General features: G+C 36.1%; 1 protein-coding gene across 1 annotated transcript in view; it reads left to right on the plus strand.

The window, feature by feature from the left end:
- Positions 1-24,516, plus strand: part of PIP4P2 (phosphatidylinositol-4,5-bisphosphate 4-phosphatase 2) — a 724,054-nt gene that overhangs the window by 684,308 nt on the left and 15,230 nt on the right. The window contains exons 3-5 of the mRNA XM_050802629.1: positions 14,499-14,647; positions 15,644-15,750; positions 17,380-17,503. Coding sequence (XP_050658586.1) covers positions 14,499-14,647; positions 15,644-15,750; positions 17,380-17,503 — 380 coding nt within the window. The remainder of the gene's footprint in view (positions 1-14,498; positions 14,648-15,643; positions 15,751-17,379; positions 17,504-24,516) is intronic.

Raw genomic sequence — 24,516 nt, forward strand, 5'->3', positions numbered from 1 at the left:
AAAATACTTCAAGAAAGGAGTCATCATGCAAAAGTTTAAGAAAGAGCAAAGATGATAAGGACCAAAAATGTCTTTTGAAGTTAGTGTCATGGAGATCATTAGGGACTTTAGTGACGGTTCTTTGTATTTGTTTATATTCAAGCTCTTTTTAAAGAATTGAAGAATTATCTATTTCCATCTAATGTAATATTCCAATATACCTTTATTTTAATTGCAAACTGACCTCAAAGCTGCTTAACATAAATGAAAAGGTTAATATTCCTTTACTCTGAAACTCATTTAGGTTTTCTAGGAAGCATAATTTTCATAATTGTGTTTTAGAAGACATTGTCCTATCCTTTTCACCTTTTAAAAACACATGTAAACTTGAAATTGCTTGAGGAAATGTTTTCAGTGAGTAGAAAAATAAAATAAATTGACTCCTAGTTTTGAGACTTATTATTTAATATGTACTCTTATGCTTTCTTAGAAATCCTACAGTAAATAGGTGTATTTTGAGTGACTCTCTTACGTCCTATACCTGGAGAAATCTAAGGTTAGAGATAGTGTCTTAGTTTAAAATTAGATAAAGTCTTAGTTCATTTTTAACTATGTTCTACACTAGGCTAGACTTTTACTGAATTAGAGAGATTGAAATTTGGCAGTCTTTTAAATTTCTGAGTCTCCCTGCATACTTGCAGGGAGCATAAGGTTGTCTGTGGATTGGCAGGAAGAGATGACAGAGATCCAGGGACCCTTACCACATGTACAACCCATTGTAAGGCTAGATTAAATTCTCACTTTACTTGCCAAGGATTCGGAAACCCACTGGAAGCCAGGTTGTCACAATGAGGAGAAAAGGATGCAGGATATTTGTTTTTTGTTTTTTTTTTTTTGAGAGGGAGTCTCACTTTGTCGCCCAGGCTGGAGTGCAGTGGCCGGATCTCAGCTCACTGCAAGCTCCGCCGGGTTTACGCCATTCTCCTGCCTCAGCCTCCTAAGTAGCTGGGACTACAGGCGCCCGCCACCTCGCCCAGCTAGTTTTTTTTGTATTTTTTAGTAGAGACGGGGTTTCACCGCGTTAGCCAGGATGGTCTCGATCTCCTGACCTCGTGATCTGCCCGTCTCGGCCTCCCAAAGTGCTGGGATTACAGGCTAGAGCCACCGCGCCAGGCTGGATGCAGGATATTTGAGAGCAGCTTCCTGATGCTCCCCCAAACCCCAGTAGAGTGTTCACCTGCTGTGATACTGAGCAAGCAGGGCCTTGCGGAATTATGAGAAGCCTTTGTGCTATGCTATTGCTAATGCTCCATTTAAGGGAATTTTTTTCAAAATGGTTCTTAAATCAAAATTTGCTTCACTGAGACCACATCCTCATCAAGGAAAAATAAAGCCCACACATTGGTGAAATAGATCTGCTTCTAGCTTTCCAGTATGGTAGTGAGCTCATTTGCTGTTATAGTCTTTTTTTTTTTTTTCATTATTCTGTAGGCATCAGGCTCCAGGATTCTTTTATTCTGTTTTATAATATCCACATTTCCTTCTGCCTATACTGAACATCTTTAAAATATTAATCAAGAAATGTTTCATTCATTCAGTCATCCTTTCAAATATTTGAATGCCTATGATAGTATTCCAGATGCTGAGGAGCTTACATTCCTGTGAGATACATACAGTAAGCATTATCATTTCAAAGGGTGAAGAAAATAAAGCAACCTATGCGGGTGGAAAGTAACTGTTTGGATGGCAAATGTTTGAGATGGGTGTCCCGGAAAGACAACTCAGAGATAGCACCCAGAGACCTGAAACATGAGTTGGATCAGCCTTTGGAAGATTTACCGAAAGAGTGCTCCATGCAACGGGAACAGCAAGTATAACACTTGCTATTTTAAAAACAAGGAGGAGGCCGGGCGCTGCGGCTCATGCCTGTAGTTCCAGCTACTCATGAGTCTGCTGCTGGAGGATCTCTTGAGCCCAGAAGTTTGAGGCTGCAGTGAGCTGTGATTGTGCCATTGTACTCCAGCATGCGCAACAGAGTGAGACTCTGTCTCAAAAATAAATAAATAAATAAACAAAAACAAGGGACAGTGGGTTAGAGCATGGTCACTTAGCGGAGAGCAGAAGAGGTAGAGGAGGTGAGAGGTGTAGATGAGGGAAACCCAGGAGAGATTTCTATTCCACCTGCTGGAGAAGGGATTATGTCCTGAGGATAATGAGAAGCTGTGGAGAGGTTGGAGCAGAGGAGAGACATGAAAACACTTTACTTTTTTAAAAAATCACCCTTGATTGGCATGTGGAGGAGAACAGACTAATGAGACATGACACTAATCAGGATGCTGTTAGAGCAGAAGAGGCAAGAGATGATGGTGATCTAACACCAGGGTACAGGTGATGGAAGCACTGAGGTGTGTTGGTGTCAGGATGTATTTTAAACAGGACTTGCTAATGGGTTGAGTCAGTGGAAAGAAAGGAATCACAAATCTCCAAAAATGACCCTAGTAAGTAGGTACAAGGTTATACCTGAGATAGGCAAACAGGAGGAAGAATTGGCCATGTGTGTGGGAGGTGGGAGAAGGACAGTGGAAATCACTATTCTGTTTCAGACATGTGGAGTTTGAAATACCTGTAGTTATTCAATTAGAAATGTGAATTAGGCAGTTTGTTGTACAGATTTGGAGTCTGAGAAAACTTGGGGTTGGAGAGCAATTTCATTCAACAATTATTTATTAAATGTACAGTAGCATTTTCCTGGAGTGGGAGATGATGCTCTCAATTTCCTGTTTGTTTCCAAGCACTGTGCAGACTCTTCAAGAATGTAAAACTTGTAGGGTAGAGCATTCTGTTAAAATTTTGGAAGGTTTGCCAAATGCATACAAATGTTAGCTATATGGATATAGATATTGGAGAAGAAAGTTAACAGGATGGATGTTCATAACTATCTTTGAGGGCAATAAGCAGCTATCTGGGAAGTGATCTAAATGGAAACTGTAATACTTCCATTTGGGAAAAGCAGGTAACCCTGAATACACCTTTGTGCTCAGGTGTTTTGTGTTTCTTTCTTTTTCTTTCTTTTTTTTTTTTTTTTTGAGACAGACTCTCACTCTGTTGCCCAGGCTGGAGTACAGTGGCGTGATCTCAGCTCACTGCAAATCCTACCTCCCAGGTTCAAGTGATTCTCCTACTTCAGCTTCCCAAGTAGCTGGGACTACAGGCACCTGCCACAAAGCCTGACTAATTTTTGTATTTTTAGTAGAGGTGGGGTTTCACCATGTTGGCCAGGCTGGTCTCGAGCTCCTGACCATTTTAAAATGATCCACCCACCTTGGCCTCCCAAAGTACTTGGATTACAGGCATGATCCGCCATGCCTGGTCTGTGCTTCATGTTTATAATGAGTAAGAGGTAATTGACTAAATTGGGAATGGCATTCCATAGTAGCTCCTGAAAATGAATACATTCTTCCTGCTGTTTTCTCTTCTTTTACGAGGGTTTCTTTGCTTTTTTAGAAAAAATTTTGGTGGTAGTGGGGGTGTGCAAAGGAGTTTATGTTGCTTTTGAACTTTTCTAGATTTTTTCTTTTCTGGTTGCTGTTGTAAAGTGAGTTTCTTGTCTTCTGTAAGAACCACAACAACCAAATGTGAGAAAAGCAAAAAGCATGGGTCCTTTTCCTGGACTTCAGGTGCATTGTGCAAGTATGTGTAACTCCCTTTAGAGTCCAGAGAAGGTCCGTCACTATAGTGTTTGGCTTGGGAGACCTGAGGCTTCTTATCTCAGCCAGTTACTACCTGTTTGGCCTTGGAATCATTACTTTACATCTCAGGGCCTCAGTTTCCCACATTTATCAAAGGAGTGGTCCATTATGTTTCCTTTGGCTTTTATATTTTATGACACAGTTGTTCTTAGGAAGCTGGACACATTTAGGAAAATATATCTATAAATTTAAAATGTAGATGCTTGTTATCCTTTCTTACCTCTTTTAGTTCCAATGTCCCTCTTTCACCTAAATAGCTATTCCTTCCAGTATGCTTCTAGAAATGGGAAAGATAGTAGTATATTGAAGATTAAGGATGTTACATAACTCTTAAAAATTAGAAGCCCAACTAGCTTGCACTGTTTTATTTCTCTGTAGAATATATTCGCATGTGCTGCATGACTGATTAGCGCATTTTATTCTAAGCATTTACTTCTAAAGGCAACGGTAAAATTTTTCTTCCTCTCATATTTTGTTGAGATATTTAGGCTTAGTCAATCTGTAATACGGATTTTAAAATAGTGTACAAGAAAGCCCTGAGTTTTTTGACGTTTTTAACATGTGATTTCTACAGGGGGAGAATTTGGAAGAAGGCATGTTACGATATGACATTTTATTGTTTGAGAGATTAAGTGCTAAGACTGACCATCCAGAGGAGAAACAATATATAGAAATGATAGTGAGTAGACTTAAAGTGAGATTTTCAGACCCCTTTTAGACCACTGGACATATCCCAAATAAACACTGATTTATATTAGCTGTGTGGATTTTACAAACTAATATAAAGTTATTTTAAAATTTTGTAACAAAGTTTTTTCCAAGTTTATAGAATTTGGTTGTCATGTTCTAGTTCTCTATATAAAATACCTTGCCAGGTTCAGCAAAAGTCATATTTGGATTTGCTGCCATCCCTTAATGAGGACATAGGTCATTATTAAAACTGTCAGACATCCCTAAATACAAGATGACCTAAGTGGAAACCATAAGGTCTTTTATGACCCAGCTTCAGAAGTCAAATATAATGTCACTTCTGCCATGCTCTATTGGTCAAAGCAGTTACAAATCACCCAGATTCAAGGTACAAAGACTTCACCTCTCAATGGGAGGAGTGCCAAAGAAGTTATGGCTATTTTGTAAAACCACCATAATAAGCTATGTCATAACCATAGAATGAAACGAAAACTCTATATACAGTTATGGAAAGATACACTGTAAAATGAAAAAAATGAGATGAGGAATAGTTTATAAGGCATATTCTCTTGTGTAAAAATGATGGAAGAAATGAGAATATGTATATGTGTATACTACCTGTGCTACACTCAAGGAATACTAAAAGGATACATAATAATAACATAAGTGGAAATCTCTGAAGTAAGACTTGGCAAATGGACATAAGGGTTGGAGTAACAATTCTGAGCATATGCCTTTTTACAATGATTTTAATTTTTGAGCCATGCCAATATATTACTAATAAAAGTTTAATGTGTAATAAAATACAGTAAACTTTGGCTACATTATATTATTGGTATTTGTGAAGTTTGTCTTGGATTAGTACCTCAAACATGTTAACAAAGTCATTTTTTTAGACTGTGTCCCCACATCTCTGTATAGGTCCTTGCAGTTGCATGGGTTTTTTCATCCTGCTTGATTACTCCAGCCTATCAAGATATTAATAGGAAGAATCCTGTTTTGAGATGGAAGATCTATCACTATCTATACACTTTTCCCCAAGACCATACTCATTGCTTCATACACTTATTAGCCATTTATAGTCTTTTCCAAATGAGATCTTTTTTTTTTTTTTTTTTTTTTTTTTGGGACTGAGTCTTACTCTGTCACCCAGGCTGGAGTGCAATGGTGTAAATGAGATCTACTTTTTACTTCCTATAGGTAGATGAGTAGGAAAGGAATTCTTAAAATTATAACATTCAAATTCTACACATTTGCTGAGGCTCCTTTCTTTCATGCAGTCTTTTCTAATTTCTGTTGCTGGAATATGTATGTTCCCAAAACAATACCTTACATTTGCACTATCTGTTGTGTGTGTGTGTGTGTGTGTGTTTGAGACAGAGTCTTGCTCTGTTGCCCAGGCAGGAGTGCAGTGGCGCGATCTCGGCTCACTGCAAGCTCCGCCTCCCGGGTTCACGCCATTCTGCTGCCTCAGCCTCCCAAGTAGCTGGGACTACAGGCGCCTGCCACCATGCCCAGCTAATTTTTTGTATTTTTAGTAGAGACGGGGTTTCACCGTGTTAGCCAGGATGGTCTCAATCTCCTGACCTTGTGATCTGCCTGCCTCAGCCTCCCAAAGCACTTGCACTACATATCTTAATACTTATCTATGCACATGATCCCACAGGGAGAGACAAAGAGGGAGATAGGATTCCTGTCTCATCAGGGAGCTCTACTATAGTCCCTTGCCTATGAACTTTTACATTTAGGCACTTAACAAATACTGATTGTGTGAATGAATGATAACCTGAGAAAATAGGGAAGGATGTCATGATGGTGATGATAAAGTCACTTAGGACTGAAAGTTTTACAGGATGCTGGAGGAATGTGGGAACAAAAGACAGAAGTGATCCAGCAGAGCATGTGGTCAGATCTTTTTCCTCATTAGAAACATCCACGTGACAAAGGGAAGAACTCCATGGCTGTAACCCCTGCTTGCTACAGTGGGGGTACCATTTTAATGGTTTAATTCCTAGACGACTTTAGTAGTTTTTTTTTTTTTTCTTTTTTTGAGACAGAGTCTCGCTCTGTAGCCCAGGCTGGAGGGAGTGCAATGGCACGATCTTGGCTCACTGCAACTTCTGCCTCCCAGGTTCAGTCGATTCTCCTGCCTCAGCCTCCCGAGTAGCTAGGATTACAGGCATGCACCACCGCTCCTGGTTAATTTTTGTATTTTTAGTCGAGACGGGGTTTCATCATGTTGGCCAATCTGGTCTCAAACTGCTGACCTCGTGATCTGTCCACCTCGGCCTTCCAAAGTGCTGGGATTACAGGCATGAGCCACTGCGCCCAGCCGTAATTTCTATATTTTTAAAATAAAATTCCATTAATCCACAGGCTACAGATAAACAGCAGAATTTAAGGGATTTATTCACTAGATATCTCTCAACACCTACCTAAAAAGGTAAATATTGATTCTAAAGATTCTTGACTTTCTCTGGCATTAGAGCTTAGAGCTCATACAGGTTTTTGTTTTGTTTTGTTTTGTTTTGTTTTTTGAGACTGAGTCTTACTCTGTCGCCCAGGCTGGAGTGCAATGGTGTGAATGAGATCTACTTTTTACTTCCTATAAGAGATGTGATAAGGCCACTCATACAGTGGCCTTATCACATCTCTTCAGTTAGAAGCAGCAGTCAAATTTAGATAATAAGTAAGTGGAATGAAGATGTGATAGGTATCACCATGCTTGCACTTTAACATGCTTGCATTTTAACAGGTTTGCATTTTAACAGATTTAAGAGATTTCACCAATCTCTGAAATCTCCCCAGGGATGTGGTGTTGCTTTTGGTATCAGTTCCAGGGACTGCCACTTGGCCATTCCTATATTAACCTATGGGCCAGGGAACAAAATTGGCAATTTTACTGGTTGCTAAGAGTATTTGTTCCAATTGTATATTCAGAACTAATAAAATAACTTCAGAGTGGATCCCCATGTCTACAGGGACCACTGTGAGTTGGATCTGGGCTAAGACATCATCTATCACTTGATAGCTGCTTTGAGTCCCTCTGGAATTAGCACTGTTTAACTACCAGTTTCTAGTAATTGCTGAACCATCTGGGTATTTTCTTTTCCCCAGTACACAGTCTCGTAAATAGCCTCAGTTCTCTGTGCAGAAAGTTTGAAGGAAGATTTACAGTACATGCTGAACCCACTTTTGTTGGAAACTGGTTGAAAGATTGTGACTCTTTCTTATGGCTACCAAAGTTGGGTTGCTGGTTAAAATACCTAGAGTTTTTTCTAAGATATACAACCAAGCAACATTTTTGCAGGTAACCCATCCATTTCAATTCTAGGCTAATTTCAATTAGCCACTGCCAAAAGTCCTGTGGCTTAAAATATTGTAATATCCACTACTTCTTTTTTGCAATAAATGCACCCACCTGTATTCAGTGTTTAATTGCTGCTATTTGGCCTGATACTCCAGGAGTTCATCATCCCCATTGAAATCAGGCAGCACATCTCAATGGGGTCATCTCATAGTGTAATGTCTGGTCTGCATTGGAGAGAAACCACAGCAGGATGCATGTGCTCCTCTAAATAAGTATTCATTAATGCCTTAGTGAAGGGAGTATGCTCTGGCCCTTCTCAGGGGATGTAGTGAGGTATGAATATGCAGGTTTCATATGATAAATCCACTTCAACATTCCTAACTCCATATGCCTTTGATTGCGTTTTCTGCATTATGCTAGGGATATTCTAGCATCTCAGCCTCATTAAATGTAAGACCAAGTCTCATCAACCAATTAAGTAAATGCTTAAAGCTACTTCTAGCTTTAAAACAAACACTGAATCCAGAAAATCTCGCTCAATTCGTTGTTGTATTTTATTCTCTGTGGTTTAACACCCTTAGGATCCACTTCATAAGTACTCTCCAGGTTTCTGGAAATACATATTATCAAAATGTTGCAATTATTTTATGTAGAAGCTGCACCTCTTACTGAATTAGACTTTGTATTTGCCCTTCTGAAACATGTTGAGATTTGACCTTAGTTATGGATCTTGAGACAACAAGGGGCTTGAGGGTGGATTTTAAGAAGAATGGCCATCCCTTTGTAAGACAACTGCCTCAGGCAAGGGCATTACAGAGTTTTCCAACAAGGGAAGGCTTAGGCACAAGAGGGAAAGATATTTTCCACTCGCAGTGGAGGTTCAGGGTGACTCAGGAGTTTAAGATTTTCAGCTCTGTTTGGGTACAATCAGATGGTCTCATTCCAAGTTTTAGAGTTCCACTTCTTTGCAATCAATGCCCCAGCTTTCAATGAGAAACTTGATAAGGCTGTGGATTTACCTGGTAAGGCTGTGGAATTACTTGATGTTATAATTTTGTAATTTGCAAAATTAATATTTCTGTTTGACTTCCAGCAATAAATTCTTTGTTTATTAGAAAAAGTGATACTTTTAAGGCTAAGATAGACATTCTCTGGTTCTCTAACCATGACTTGAGCTGAGAATTTAAAGACCAGAGCTTCTCATTTTCTGTCTGTAGAGGCCCAGTGCATTCATAAGGATCCATCCACATCATAGTCCATATAATAATTATTACTACCATAATGCTCAAGTGAAGGAGCCGCAAACAATCAACTACAGGGGATAATCTGATTCATCAGGATGGCACCATGTGTCATAGATTACTACCATCCCAATTCCCATTGGTAAGGAGTTTGGTGTAGCATTTAAGCTCAAGTTCACCAAACCACTTATCCAATTCTATCTTTGAGGAATTGTTTCCTGAGATCACTTCTGATATGAATTTCTATATCAGTCAGGATTGGTCACAAGATAGAAACCACACAATGGAGTTTAATATAAAGAATCATTAACCAAGTATAAAGTTACTAACTAGGTAACTGTAAGGTAAGTATATTACCCTAAGGTATCAAGGAGGTAACAAGAAGCAACTGCCACTACTAGGGCTGAGGGAACAAAGGGAAGAGATTGAACTTATTAAAACTTAGTAACCTAGAGGAGGGGTCCTGCAGAACTGAAATATGACTTCTGAAGAAGCACCGGCCAGCTTGTACTGGTGTCTCTGAACTCTGGAGAAACTGAACTACTTTCTTGGGAAGGAGCACTGGCTATTTGGTGTGGGAGTCTATACAAGGAAACTGGTTCTGGCAAATGTTGAAAACTGTAAACTGGCTTCAGTGTTCCCAGGGGAAAGAACTACCACTGCCAAGGTGAAGTAATACTCCTAGGATGATGTTCAGAGAAACAGCAAGCAGATTGGGAGCAAACAGGTAACAAATAGAAGGAATAAGCCCCTTATTCCTCCTCCAGCCTTGCAGCCTCCCAGTATCACCTCCTATTAAGAGCATAACCTGGAGCCAGCTGACAAAACTAAAATGTGGTTTGCAGAGTTCCAGCTCCAGCATCGCAATAGAGAGTAAAGGTGGATTTGGAACTGAGGGTCAGTAACTTGATAACTAGCACATATATTTTCAACCTGTCTTCAGCCAGATGAGTTTTTCCGAGAATGTCATTGTTCTGGGAGAACTTGAGTCTCCTGAAACAGTTTTCTTTGGTTTCAAAGATGGGGAGGAGCAGAAAGTGGTCTTCTTTTGCTGTGTATTGAACTGAACTGGAGAGGTTTGACGCTAAAAGCAGCTAACCCATAGTGGCCAAGCTGTCCCTAACCTACATTCTGCACAAAGATACTAGGGAAAATGAATCCTTGCAATGAAAATTAGAGGAGAAAAAAGCCAGGCTTTCCTCAAAGGCTGCCCTTTTATACTTTTCTTGCTTCTCTTATAATCGTAAAATATCTCTCATTTTAAGCTGATGTCATTTTCAATTTTGATATAACATCTTTGTCAAGAGCCTGAAGGGCTGCATATAGAGGATGCTAATGTAGTAAGTGAATTAAACTGCCAAATACTGTCATTGAGGAGATGTACAAAGGAATAATTGAGATAATAAAGGTCAGAGCAATCCAACAAAACAATTCCAATCTTTAAAATACTGGAGGATGTCTCTGAGAAAAAATGAAATACGGATTAATACACCAGAATGAATTAGCAAGACAGAGGGACTGTTTCGCATAAAATACATAAATTAGGTAAATGTTTGTGATGGGAAATGTAATCTGATCACTTGTGGGTTTACGGAATATAATGCTTCCTTTTGAGTGTTTTAGAAAGATCATTATGTATGCCTTGTGATTAATAAACTATCATTCTCTCCCTTTTATGAGTACGTTTTTCTCTGAAGCTTTTATTGTGAAATGATTCTTCTTTTTAAAACATACTCTAATTTTCCCCACCCCAGTTCTTCCTTCTCCTCTTCCTCTTAATTCTCTTTAACCAAGATTTCATTCTCCAGAAATCTACATTATCAGATGTTTGCTTGTTCCTAGAAAAAATCCCCCATTGGTCCTTAAATCTTTTCCCTATATTAAGTCATTATTTATTAAAGGAGACAGCTGTTATTGTGGAGAGATCTCCAGAAGAGGAGTCAGTTTTTGGCTTTGCTGGAAGTTCTGAAAAACCCTTAAAAAGTCAGAATGTCTGGGTTTGTTTTCTTCTTTGTAAAATAAAGAAATAAAACTTCATAATTCCAAAGATTGTTTGAATTTCTAACATTGTTCTATTCTGGAGCTTTGAAGGAGTTTTTTTAGGATTAAGGACTACTGGCCTAACAAATACTGCTCACATGGAGGAAAAAAGCTTTTTAATTTAGGCAAACCCCATGGAAAAAGATGACTATTGTTTAGATAACAAGTAAGACTCTTCCAAAATGAGGAATTTTTGTGACTTTCAATATCTAATGATCCCAAGTTCTGAGATTACAGTGAACTTTTTAAATGTAGTACAGAAATTTAAAATAGGTAGAATAGTGGTGATCGGTTGTTTTAAAGTGAAAATATAGGCATGCTGGTGCACTCCTATATTCCTAGCTACTGAGGAAGCTGAGGAGGAAAGATCACTTAAGCCTAGGAGTTCAAGGCTGTATTGAGCTATGATTATCCTGAAGTGAAAAGAGACAAAATGAATAAATCTAAGTTAATTTAATTATTATAGGTTTAATCTATAATAATCTAATTATTAATTGCTTAAATTAATAATCTTAATCTAATTGTTGTAAGTTTACTAACTGGAATCTCCAGAATTACAAGTCCCATATAAGAGGAGATGGAGCTACAAGTAAATGTTTCTTTGAAGTAAAATCTGAGTAATAGGGAAAGGCCAAAAGTACAAGAAATATCTCTGTCTAAATCAGTTGAAGGCCGAAGTAATGGATAGAACATTGAAATGAAAGGCTGGGAAGCACTGTTTATTGTGGCAATTAGGCTGCAGCATCTGTCATTCTATTGATCTGTTGGATTGATTCCATTTATCTGGTGGGCCAGGCCAGTGTCCCCTGACTACTTCACCTCTCTCAGTGCATTATTTGGAAAGGGTAGTCTTCTGTATAAAAGAAGGCCTCGTTTTCCATCAACCTGCACTCCCCTGCTAGGACCTTAGCTCCCCTGCAAGGAGAGTAGGGTTAATATATTAGGTTGGTGCAAAAGTAATTGCGGTTTTTGCCATTTGAAAGTCATAGCAAAAACCGCAGTTACTTTTGCACCAACCTAATACTTGGTGTTATTTTTCCAAGAGAAATAGATATGTCTAATAAATTTTAATGACTCACTGATGTATTAATTCATTCAGCCATTCAATAAACATTTAGTAAGCATAGTCATAGACCAGGCATTATGACAAGCACTGGTGAAGTAGCTGTGGACATACCAGATGTGCCCCTGGCCTTGTGGAGCTTATGGTCTCTCTCATATTAGATTTATAATCCTCACTGGTCGTTCTGTCCATGTCCCTCCACTTCCCAAGCCTCCAGAAGAGTAGATTTGAGCATATTTCTGTCATTGAAGGCGGTTTTTTTTTCTTGGCAGATTAAAAATTATGTATTACAAATCTTAGAAGAAAAATTTACAGGGTTTTACTGGCTCTAATACCCTTTTAATGACTGTTAAGATCACCCTCTGAAATTTTCTTAGGAGATTTCTTTGAGCAAAGCTGAGGAGTGTATGGGTTTGTGTCCTTTTATGTAGTGTAGCAATATGTCATCTCCTCCTCTCCCCCAATGCCCTTGTTTTCTTAATAAAACTGTCTTGCATTTAAGTTTCCTTTCTATCGTTCTGTGTAAGATAGAGACCTGGGATTATGAGAGAACTACGTAATGTTACTGTACAACTCAAGGAAAAGGCCAGAGAGTAAGCAATTTTTATTAATAATCCTACTGCAAATAATTATTAAAATAATATTCATTATTATATACCAGGCAGTGTGTCTTGAATTTCTAGTGAGGTACATATTCCTTCCCTGAGAATAATGCCTTCTTTATTGAGATCTGACAGAGTAATCTGCAAATTACAAGACCTTAAGTATATTATTGACTCATTGTTTCTTCAACGTGTTTTTTCTTCTTGATTAATACATTACAGTTCACTCTGGATCAAGCTCAAATTCTTTTCACGGATTTAAAATTATTTTTATAATTTAAGACATGTACAGCTCCTTTTGAATTTCAGTGTTTGGTAGTGTTCTGTTATAAGCCTCCCAGAAATGTGAGCATATCGTCATTTCAAAGTGGCTTCTTTCAGAGCCTTGGCTGCTGAAGCAATTTGTCTTAGGAATCATTTGAATGAATACCACTTGTTGCTAATCCTTAGCAGTCTGAAAAAAATCCTATATCATAACCCAAGGATCAGGTGGAAATATGTGTGTTTTAAATGTACCAAAATGTTTTATGCTCTAATTCTTTTTAAAATATCACAAAATTTAGAATCTTATACAGTGGATAGAAAACCTCGATTTCAAATACAGCTCTTATTATGATTAGCTATTGTGATTATATTTTATAGTGTTACAAAAACCTTTTGAGATATCAGTTCTCTTTCGTGATTCCATCATGCATTAGAGTGTGGCCCTTTCTAAATGTCCCAAGACAAAACTTTACGTTGGAAAAGTCTTCTATTCCTTAGTTGAGATGGTTGCAGAAAGGGGTTAGGAGTCCTTTAGAAATCACATTCCAGAGTAGTATATCAGGATACGTTTTCTCAGACTTTTGCCACAAATATACACTTCTGGTAGATACCTGATTTTGAAAGTGGGCCTCCACCCTTTACTCACTCACTGAGTCAACCTTAGGACTCTTGAAAAAACACTGTGTGTGTGTCTTTGTATTATGGGAATTTTCAAACATACCCAAAAGTAGTGTGAAAATATGACCTTCCATGTCATTATATTCATCAGTTACCAACATTTTGCTACTCTTGTTTCATCTTTTTCCCCATTCTTTTTGTGGTTGTTGTTATGGTTTTTGAAGTTTTTAATCCCACATACTACATTTTTTTACTCATAAACACTTTGGTGCATTTCTTACATTTTTAATGGTAGGTAAATTTTGAGACTAAAAATTGTTATATTTACTTTATTTTTGTTTTGTGTCTGAAATTAGCGTGGTTCCCATTTTTGTTCCATGCTGAGAAGTTTAGTTTTCTTAGGTTCATTTTTGTTTCTTCTTGACTTCCTCCAAAACCTTGTTTTATTCTTGTCATAGCCAGCAGTCATTATACTGGTTCCAGTATAAAGACAGAGCATGACAGCTACATGATTTATATGTATGGATAAGCAATTTTAAAACTTTGCTTTCATCGACCATTTTTATTTCCTGGGAGTCAGATCACTTGTGTAAGATTTTTATTGTAGTCATAAATCACCACTGTCCTATTAGAGGCTGTACAAATTTACTAATAGGAATGGAGTGACATTTTGAGTATAGATTAGTAAAAGGAAACTGGGTTATTGGGATAGACCTAGGCAAACATGATTTAGATTTTATCAGAGTTAAGAATTATTTTACTTGATAAGAGTCTCATGGATGTTTATGCTCTAAAAGTAAGATAAATTGGCTAGCTTTGAAAAATAAATAAAAGAACGTGGGAAAATCTTGATTGTTTCTTCTTTACTTTTATTGCTTCTATACTCAAATCAGCCATAGTAATTTCTCTAAGACTCTGATTCAGTGACTAATATCTTTCCAGCGGAGCTCCCACCTCCATATACAGCCATTGCCAGTCCAGATGCCAGTGGTATTCCAGTAATAAACTGCCGTGTGTGCCAATCACTAATCAATTTGGATGGCAAGCTTCACCAGCATGTGGTTAAGTGCACAGTTTGTAATGAAGCTACGGTAAGTGGAGATTTCCATTAGTAAAAATATAAATTGTTATTTGACATTTTATTCCTAAAGGAAGTACTTTAATAATGTTACTTAAAAGTATATGTGGGCTGGATACAAATATGGTAATCTTTTTTCCTGACTTTTCTTCTCTCTGTCTTTCATCATAGAATACCTCCCTGTGTTTAAAGCTAACCCCATTAAGAGAATTTCATGGTGAATTTAAATATAATGCCTTTTGGCTTTTTACTTTCAAAAACTAGACTGAGCATGACAGTTATGTATAAATACCTTCAATATCTATCCACATCACAACTACATTCATTCTAGTTTTCACTAAAATGAAAATATTGTGTACTAAACTTCATTACAGTCATAAACTTTGTCCTATTTATGTGGAAAATTATTTAAAGTTATTTTATATCTGTAGGATGTCACTATTGTTTTTCTGGGCTTTTGTGATTATGCATTTCTTATTAGCATCTGTGCCAAAGTGTTTACAAATAGTTTGACATTTTATTCAATTTAGTTAATAGTAATTTAGGAATGTTTAAAATATTGAATAACACCTTTCCTTTTTTTAAAATTGAGCTTTGGGGAGCAACTAAATTTTCAGCAATATTTTTATAGTTTCAAGTAATAAACTGGTAAAGCATACACTGGTTTAGATGAAATACATTTATTTAATAGTTAGGCTTTATATATTAAATTTTGATTTCTTAAAATCTGCAATTAAATATTAATTTTATCTTTGACGTTTTAATTTTTTCTCTTTAGAAAATTCTAAAAAAAAAAGTCAGCCAGGGATTATTGTGTCTTGAAGGACCGCAAAACATGAATACTTGACTTTATATGTCTTATAGAAAAATCGTAAAATAAAACCTTAACTCACAAAAGCAATTGTATTTCATTAGTTTTAATGGAATCCTTTCCTTTTTAAACACAAACAAACTTTGACAATCTGTACTTTGGTTAATTGCTGTGTTTGCATTTTCTTCCCTTATCCAGCCAATCAAAAACCCCCCAACAGGGAAGAAATATGTTAGATGCCCTTGTAATTGTCTTCTCATTTGTAAGGACACATCTCGGCGAATAGGATGCCCAAGACCCAACTGGTAAGAGATAAAGATTTATTCATTCATTCATTCATTTGTTCATTCAACAAGTATTTATTAAAGGTTCTTCATGGGCCAGGCTTTGTTCTAGAAAGAGTGTTTGTTTTCAAAGTCATTCCAGAATCTAGATTTTTTTTTTTGTTAAAGAAATGATAATCTTAGTTTGAACTTAGTCATAGATATTTGTGGGATATAATATTCTTAAATGAGCAATGAATGTTTTATTCGTGTTATGTAAGTACTTAATGCACTATAATAAATCAATGACTTATTGAACTTATTTAAAAATAATGAGGTCAGGCCAGTGGTTCATGCCTGTATTCCTGGCAATTTGGAAGGCTGAGGTGGGAGGATCACCTGAAGCTGGTAGTTTGAGACCAACCTGAACAACATAGTGAGACCCCATCTCTACAAAAAATTAGCCAGGTGTGACAGCATGCACCTATATTCCCAGTTATTTGGGAGACTGAGGCAGTAGTATCACTTGGGCTTAGGGATTAAAGCCTGCAGTGAGCTATGATTGTGCCTCTGCACTCCAGCCTGGGCAACAGAGTGAGACCCCATCTGTCTGTCTCTCTTTTTTTTTTCTTTTTTGACACAGTGTCTCAACGGGAAGAATCTCAAAGAGTTGACTCACTGTGACCTCTACCTTCTGCACTATAGCCTTCCCACTATAGCCTCCACTATAGCTGGGACTACAGGCACACACCACCACTCCCAGCTAATTTTTTGTATCTTTTTTCTAGAAACAGGATTTCACCATGTTGCCCGGGCTGTTCTTGAACTCCTGGGTTCAAGTGATCCCAAAGTGCTGGGATTACAGGCATGAGCCACCATGCCTGGTCCATCTCTTAAAAAAAATAATCAGTTAGTTTACTTTTGATATAATTAATCTTCACCTGCAAGTGTTTTAGTTATTTTTGTGTATCTCACTATATGTTATACTAATCTCTGCTGAATGTATATGTGCAATAAATTCTGGAATTATTCACCCATGCCCAGTACCATTATGGATGTACCCAGATACAAGTATATAGAGGCCTTACTTGTGTTTTTTTTTTCTGTGATCTCTCTGGCTTTTTGACCATTACATGAATCATGTACAGCCCTATCCAATGATAGACTAGAGAATAGAAATGAAAGGAGGAACCTGTTTGCTTTCTTTTCATCTCTGATTAAATAGGCATCAAGGAATATCACACTGCTCAGAGAAATTTGGTTGTAACATAGCCCTTCGGTGCCTTCATGGCACACAGATTTTTGTTGATGTAGAATATTTTTAACTTAGTCAGTCTTCTACCAAACTCAAGTTGGCTTCCTAGATAGGGAAGGGTAACAACTGTTTTCTGATTTGAACTTATAAAAACTTGGAAATGGCAGTTAAATGGTTGCCATTGATTAGGACCAATGCTATAATATATTGTTCTGTCCCAAGTACAGAAAGACTCATATTTTGCTTTTGAAAAACTGACTATTGCTACTCTCTGTAGTTTTTCCTCCAGCTTGAGATTTCATTCACTTAATTTATAAAACAAGTATAACACATTTCATATTTCTGGCCTTATGTTGCAGGTTTTGCTCTCAATCCATTTGTGGGATAGTGAAGTTGTTTCCTTTCTCTTTTCATAGTAGACGGATAATTAACCTTGGCCCAGTAATGCTTATTTCTGAAGAACAACCAGCTCAACCTGCATTGCCAATCCAACCAGAAGGTACAAGGGTTGTGTGTGGGCACTGTGGAAACACATTCCTGGTAAGTCACTGGACATTTGTTATTAATCTGTAAATATAGGTCATGATCTTACAGATTAGACCACTGGTCATAGTCTTACAGTTTTGTCCAAATGCAAATTAATCAAAATATTAAAATAGAGCCTTATTTAGGCAGACAATCAGAAGTGCAGCTAGGATATAGAGCATCTTCTGTGAACTGGATAAAAGGTACGTGCTCTGATAGGTCCAGTTGCAAAAAGGATCCTCTCTATGTAGGCCAATGAGAAATTGTGCGCAGGCTTATTTCCATGAGCGTCTTGGCTTGGTGAGCAGCTGAGTCTTAGCTCTGCTCTCACCTGCTCAGCAGAGGTCAAAGTGCACAGTCTCATGCAGTAGATTTGCTTCATGGCTTCTAGATTCAGGAAAAATTGAATCATAATTTATCAAAAATTTTCTGACTTTTGTAAATTATTCTTGGAGCAAAGGGAGTTAACACTGTTACCCATAATTAGGTAAAACCATTAGATAAAGAATAAGAAAGTATAAGTAATTTGATATGAGCAAAAGTTATAGAAGTTCTGTTTTACTACTTCTAACTTAAACTTAGTTTGATTTTTTTAAAGTTAAATTCATAATTAACTTACCCTGTCAGGAAGGATAAGGACAGGTTTTCTTTTATTGTTCAGCCCATATAGGAGACAAAAGATTTTCTTTAGAACTTGAATATGAAAAATATTTATCAGAGTATACACATGGGAGTCTATAAACAAAAACTCTTGTCACTAAGACATGAATGGGCTTAAGAAAATATAAGTGATTTGCTTTTTATTTGTAATTTTACTTTTATTAAAGAACTTTATGTATATAGTTCTAAATGTCAAATGGGACTGCAGTCTTCTCATTTAGTTGACCCCCAGTTACTGTTCCTAAAATGCTTTCAACTCTTTCAGCTGCTTTATTGATAGTCACTTCTATGTGTTTATTTTTAAATTTTTATTTATTTATTTATTTATTGAGATGAAGTCTCACTCTGTTGCCCAGGCTGGAGTACCGTGGTGTAATCTCAGCTCACTGCAACCCTTGCCTCCCGGGTTCAAGTGATTCTCCTGCCACAGCCTCCCAAGTAGCTGGGACTACAGGTGCACACCACCACACCTGGCTACTTTTTGTATTTTTAGTAGAGATGGGGTTACACAAGGTTGGCCAGACTTCTATGTGTTTAAATTGCTTGCTTATCCTTTTTCTATTTGATTAAGCAATTTTAGACATTACCCACTAACTAGTAAACTGCAAGATGAGAACTTAGCACTCATACTGCCCTCCCACTCATATTCCTTTCCTTGCTTTCATACTCCCAAATTGCAACATTTTGTTTAATTAATACTTAGTGCTTACAATTTTTATGATTAGGTAAATTATGTTCACAGATGAACCAAGCAATATGGTACATTTTTCTTGTGTATGGATTTTAACATTTCCTTGGACTTATAAATAATTGCCCCCTCCTTTGGATTTAATTTTCTATGTGTAAATCATTCATTCTTCTCATATTCTTGTATAGAACTATAAAATACCTATTATTATAATTAAATGCATCAAGGAATCTATTATTTAGGCTTCCTGCTACATATTTGTCATCCTTCCCTTCACCATCATCAGGAAAATTCCTTTTACCTCCTTCCTGTGTTGGATCCCATGCCATCCTCACAGTTTTGGTTTATTCTTTCATTTTGGTGGAGCACATTTACTCTGCTTTCTGAGACAAGATGCAGGGAAATATATTTAAACTCTTTTTATCTTAAGTAGTTTTTAATGTGATCTTACATTCACTTTATAATTTGTATAGATATGCAATTCTAGGTTGCCAGTTGTCACCTTTCAGAAACTTAAAGTCTTTGTTCCATTGTTAAATGAGAAGATCAACTGCTATTGTGATACCTGATCCTTTTGATATGACATGTTTTTTCTTCTTTTTCTTTTTCCTCTTTCATTTTCTTCAGTGTTCTGACATTTCATGAGGCTGTGTCTTAGTGAGGGTCTTTTTGAACTCATCATTTGGATATTCAGTGGGCCCTGTTACTGTCCATTCCATTTTTTTGTTTTTAATTTTGTTTTTTAAATATTATTTAGTGGGAAACTTCTTCATTATATCTCCTCATCTTAATTTAAAATTTTAATTTCAGATGATCTAACTTAATTTTTAATTTCTAGAAGCCTTTGTGCTCTGATTTTTTAATAGCATTCCTTTTTCATGATATCTTTGTAAAAAGTAAAGTAGAGGTTCCTCTTCAAAGACTGTCCTCCCTGTCTAATTAGGAGTAAATAGTAACTTTTCTTAGAAGCAAAATTTATTCAAAGACCTCTGCTAACATTCTTAAATATCTGCTAGCCGTAATAAAGAAATCAACGTACTTTATGTTCTTAGCTCCCACAATGTAGCCTAAATATTTGCCCTGGCATGATTATACTGGTCCAAGCAAGCATTAGGTCATAGTCTGTTCCTCTTTTTATTTGAAGGTGTTTTTATCTTTCTCAGCATTCCACAAGTTACTTCCTCCTTCCTTTGTTCTCCTCTGCCTTTGCCTATTTTAAAAAGTTCTAAGTTGCTAGCCAATCAAGACAAATACAGAATGTGAAGTCCCTGTTCCAGCCAATGGAAACCAGACACAGCAGTAAGGTAGACGTGTCAGGTTATAAATGACCCTGTCTTCTTTATTCAGTGTACTCTTGTGGCAAAACTGCTGGCAAGTGTACCCTTTCTGCAGAAAGTATAAAAATGGCCTTGCTGAGAAATTTAAATTTATGTTTATGGTACCAAAGAACAAGCATTTCAAACATCTTTCTGAAGCTATTAATTATATTTTTTCTGAGGTATTGTTCTTCTTCATGCCTTATCTCTATTTTCTCACTATTTTCTCTATTTGTTTTTCTTTTGATAGAAGTTTTACAAAGAAGTTTATATTTGAGAGCAAGTCACTGATTGGAGTTTCTATGTATGCAGGCAGGGAATAGGTGAAAACTTTCTCCTCCTCCTCCTCTCTCTCCTTCTCCCCCTCCTTCTACTCCCCCTTCCACTCCCAGTGCTTTGAGAGACCAACATGGGAGGCTTGCTTGAGGCCAGGAGTTTGAGACTAGCCTGGGCAGCACAGAGAGACCCCACCTCTACAAAAAATTTAAAAATTAGCCAGGGGTAGTGGCATGCACCTATAGTCGTAGCTACTCAGGAGATTGAGGTGGGAGGATTACCTGAGCCCACGAGTTGGAGATTGCAGCAAGCTATGTTCATACCACTGCATTCCAGCCTGGGTGATAGAATGAGACCCTCTCTCTAAAATAAATAAACAAAAATCAGTATATACTGATTTAATATAAGCTAACACACTCTATAGTTACCAATAGATATTAAATGAATTAACTAAATTAAATATATAAAGCATATTTGTTATTTTCTTTTTCATATGTGAACAAACTTTTGGAAGTAACACTTTTAAAATCTTCAATATAGATTTGTTTCAACCTACTTCTGGAGATCTCCCTTCCACAGCTACCTTGCATTCTTTCCTGTTATGTTTTATATTCCAAATATTTGCCATGGATAATCCTTGTAGCCAAGTTACAAAAGGAATGATTTTATTTATTCAATTATATATATATTGAGTGTGTACCAGGCACTGAGCTAGGTGCTAGGGAAACGGGTGAACAGGAAGCATAGTCTCTGCTTTCATAAAATTTTCTAATCTGATAGGAGACGAATGGATAGCAAAGACACAAGCCTGAAGAAGCACAAGGCTAGAATTTCGGCTTTTATTTTTCAGGAAAGTGATGATGATAGTCAAGAATAGAATAAAGAATTTGAGAGAGAATTGACTGTATTAATAGGGTAGAAAAGGGAATGAGGAAAAAAGAACAATAAAAAAGACAATCGTTATAAAGGTTTATATTTAATTTTTAGAATCATCTGGCAATGAATTCTAGAGAATGCTCTAAATTGAGAGTTTAGATAGATATGTATGTGCCATGGTTTTTATTATTTTAAAAAGTAATTTATACATTTAGATATTTTTCCCTAAGAAGAAAATTACTAAAGTAATGTGCAAGCCAGAGACTTACTTCTAAAGCTGGCTCTTTCAGGGACTAACTTCTAAAGCTGGCTCTTCCTTACTTAACATTCAGTGCAGGCAAGTGAATCATATTATCATATTAGCAGAGTAATTATGATTTGAAACTTTAATTCTTTAGCAAGAAAAGATGTTTTGGATTAAAATACAATATTTAAAGATGATTTCAAAATTTTCTAGAAAATAAAGTTTTTGATGATTAGGGGAACACTGTACACACCTATAGGAGAGGTACTGGTTACTTTTGAGAGTTTTGGATTAATGAGAGATGCTCAGTGTTATGAAGAATACACTGACTACAAAGTTCTTGGAGCCTTATCCTTATTATTATGCTGATCTTGAATAATCTTATATTCTCCATAATATGTTATTTGCCGTTCACACTGTTAATTATTAGGTTAATTCATTTACTCATTTCCTACTTTGTTTTAGACTTAGCTTGCAAGGTTCAAAGCAATTGAAATAAGTTACAAGATACATTAAATTCAATATGATTGAAAATAAAATGTGAAAAAAATCAGGAAAAATAATAAGTAGGGCAGGAAAAAAAAAAACCTGAAGTCATGCATAATATAAGTATGCTAATATTTAGTCTAATACAGTTGATAAAACTAGGCTGAATCTTAGCTGAGTTTTCTAGAGTCAAAGAAAAGAAGAAAATATGACCTGTGACAAAATATTCAAGATATTTTATTGAAAAGATCACATAGGAAATGCTTTTCCTGAAATAATGAGCTCTCTCTCTCCTGCAAGAGAATTCTCTCAAGGATTAAGATAAAAGAACTATTGTGTGTGACAAGGCTTTTATCATTTTAAAAAATTTACACTTAAAAATAATTCAATTTTGATATTTTACCCCCGGAAAAAAACACAATTGCTGAAGTAATATGCAATCTAGAGAATAGCTTCTCTATATTCTCACAGCTTCCTTCTGTTTATAATAATATCTTTTAATATACCAGTGTTATAATGCTGAAGTTAAGTTTTCTAGGAATTCACAATATTTACACTATTCATATCATAGCCTGTCTGGGACCATGGATAAATTTAAAAAAGCTAGATTTGTGTCTTCCAAAGTGTATTCAATGGCAAATTCATTTTATAGGTTAGTAACAGGTGTTTGTGAGTAAAGAGTTCCATGTTCATTGGGAATTGCTAGGATTAAAAAATTAAACAGAATTTAAAATAGGATATTCTTTAGCAGTTTTAGCATATACCATTGTATATATTTAAGAGGGAGTTTTTATATTGTATGTCCAAACATTTTTTACCCTCCAAACCATTTTGAGATCATCTCGCCTGAGTGGTGATTTGAAGGGCATTGTTTGAAAAATAATTTCCCAGAAGAATGAATTGACTTATAAAGCCTTTAGCTAGTTCTCCATGAATGCAAAGAAGTTTCTTAACACAGCTGAACAGCAGAGTTTACTATTACTTTTCTGTAGGGCCCATGGTCTCTGTTGCTGATGAAAGGCATATCCAGGTACTTTGTCAATCAACATTGACTGAGGATTGTTGTGCTTTAATAAAAGCGAATACAACTTGGTTCAAAGTTTACCCTGAAGTGGGCCAATTTAGTACCTTCAGGCAGGATCAGATTTTTTTCATTTGTATCTAGGGACAAATGGGTGCCATAGCAGGGGGGGATAACAGTTTTAACTTGAACATATTTCAAAGTGTTACCAGTTGCCTATTGTATCTATGTATCTGTGTATGTATGTATGTATGCAGGTATCTATCTATCTATCTATCTATCTATCTATCTAACTCGGTAAGATACTATAAAATTAAATTAGTAGTTTTAAGCAATATAGCTTTTTTTTTTTTAAACAAATCTTCTAAGATTAGTTCCAAAATATATCTTGGGGAAACTCAATGTATCCATTACATGTTTTAGAATAGTTAGAAATAAGTCAAATATTAGAAGATCTCTACTAAAAATGATTGGGTTTTAGAGAAGTTGTTTTTAATCTTGCTGATACAATTAAGATTTTTTTTTTTTTAGTCTAATGGGACTTAAGGTCTGGCAATAAAATTTTAAGAATCCAGAGGCCAGATTTTAGATGAGAGAATAGTACTAAGTCAACTTCTTTTCCAAGCATAAGAATTGGTGTTCATTTGGATAAATTAAAAGAAAATTATTCTAATAATAGATGCTTTTTGTTATTAGTCTGCTCCATTTAAGTGAGTACTTGCAGATAACAGCAAAACCAGATGTGGTAGGTTGCTGGCAATGTAATACATTAATTACAGAATAAAGTCCCCACTGTTTGTCAGTTATCATTGATTTTATCATGCATAATTTGTGTTAAAATGAAAAACACTATAAAATGATAACAGTGGACTAAACAGTCTCTTTAGGGGTCATCTGAAATACTGAAATTCCTATGTTAGTCTGTTAGGCTAAGTCTTGGATTTTGAGTTACTCTTGACTCAAAGGTTTCATAATTGCCTTCTCAAACCAGTTTGCTTCTTTTAACTATGAAAAACTTAAATTTGTTATTTATAAATAACATTTGAAATGACATCACAAGTTCAGTAACTATCCTAAGCCTATTACAGAAACATAAAGAAGCCCTTAATAATAGTTCTGTATTCTTCCACTGCTTAATGTTCTGTACCAATTTCTGTAGAAATCTATATTAGTATCTGTTTAGCACATTAACTCAAGAATTTTTACTTTAAGAGCAGTTTTAAAATAAATCAACTTGTTACAAATTGATATTATAAGTAATTCTGTCATTATAAGTAATGAGAGAAATACTCTTGCTTGAAAAATAAGTGCCCTTGGTTTGACATTTGCAGATGTTTAAAAATAATCATTTTGTAAAGAGAGTGAACATTCATGTAAAGTTTTATTTCTCTTTAATTTATCTTGGGACTATATGTTCCTGTTGTGACTAAAAGAGATCATAACAAGGTTAACTAAATTTCA

The sequence above is a fragment of the Macaca thibetana genome, chromosome 8 (genome assembly GCF_024542745.1).
Source record: "Macaca thibetana thibetana isolate TM-01 chromosome 8, ASM2454274v1, whole genome shotgun sequence".
Classification (NCBI taxonomy): domain Eukaryota; kingdom Metazoa; phylum Chordata; class Mammalia; order Primates; family Cercopithecidae; genus Macaca; species Macaca thibetana.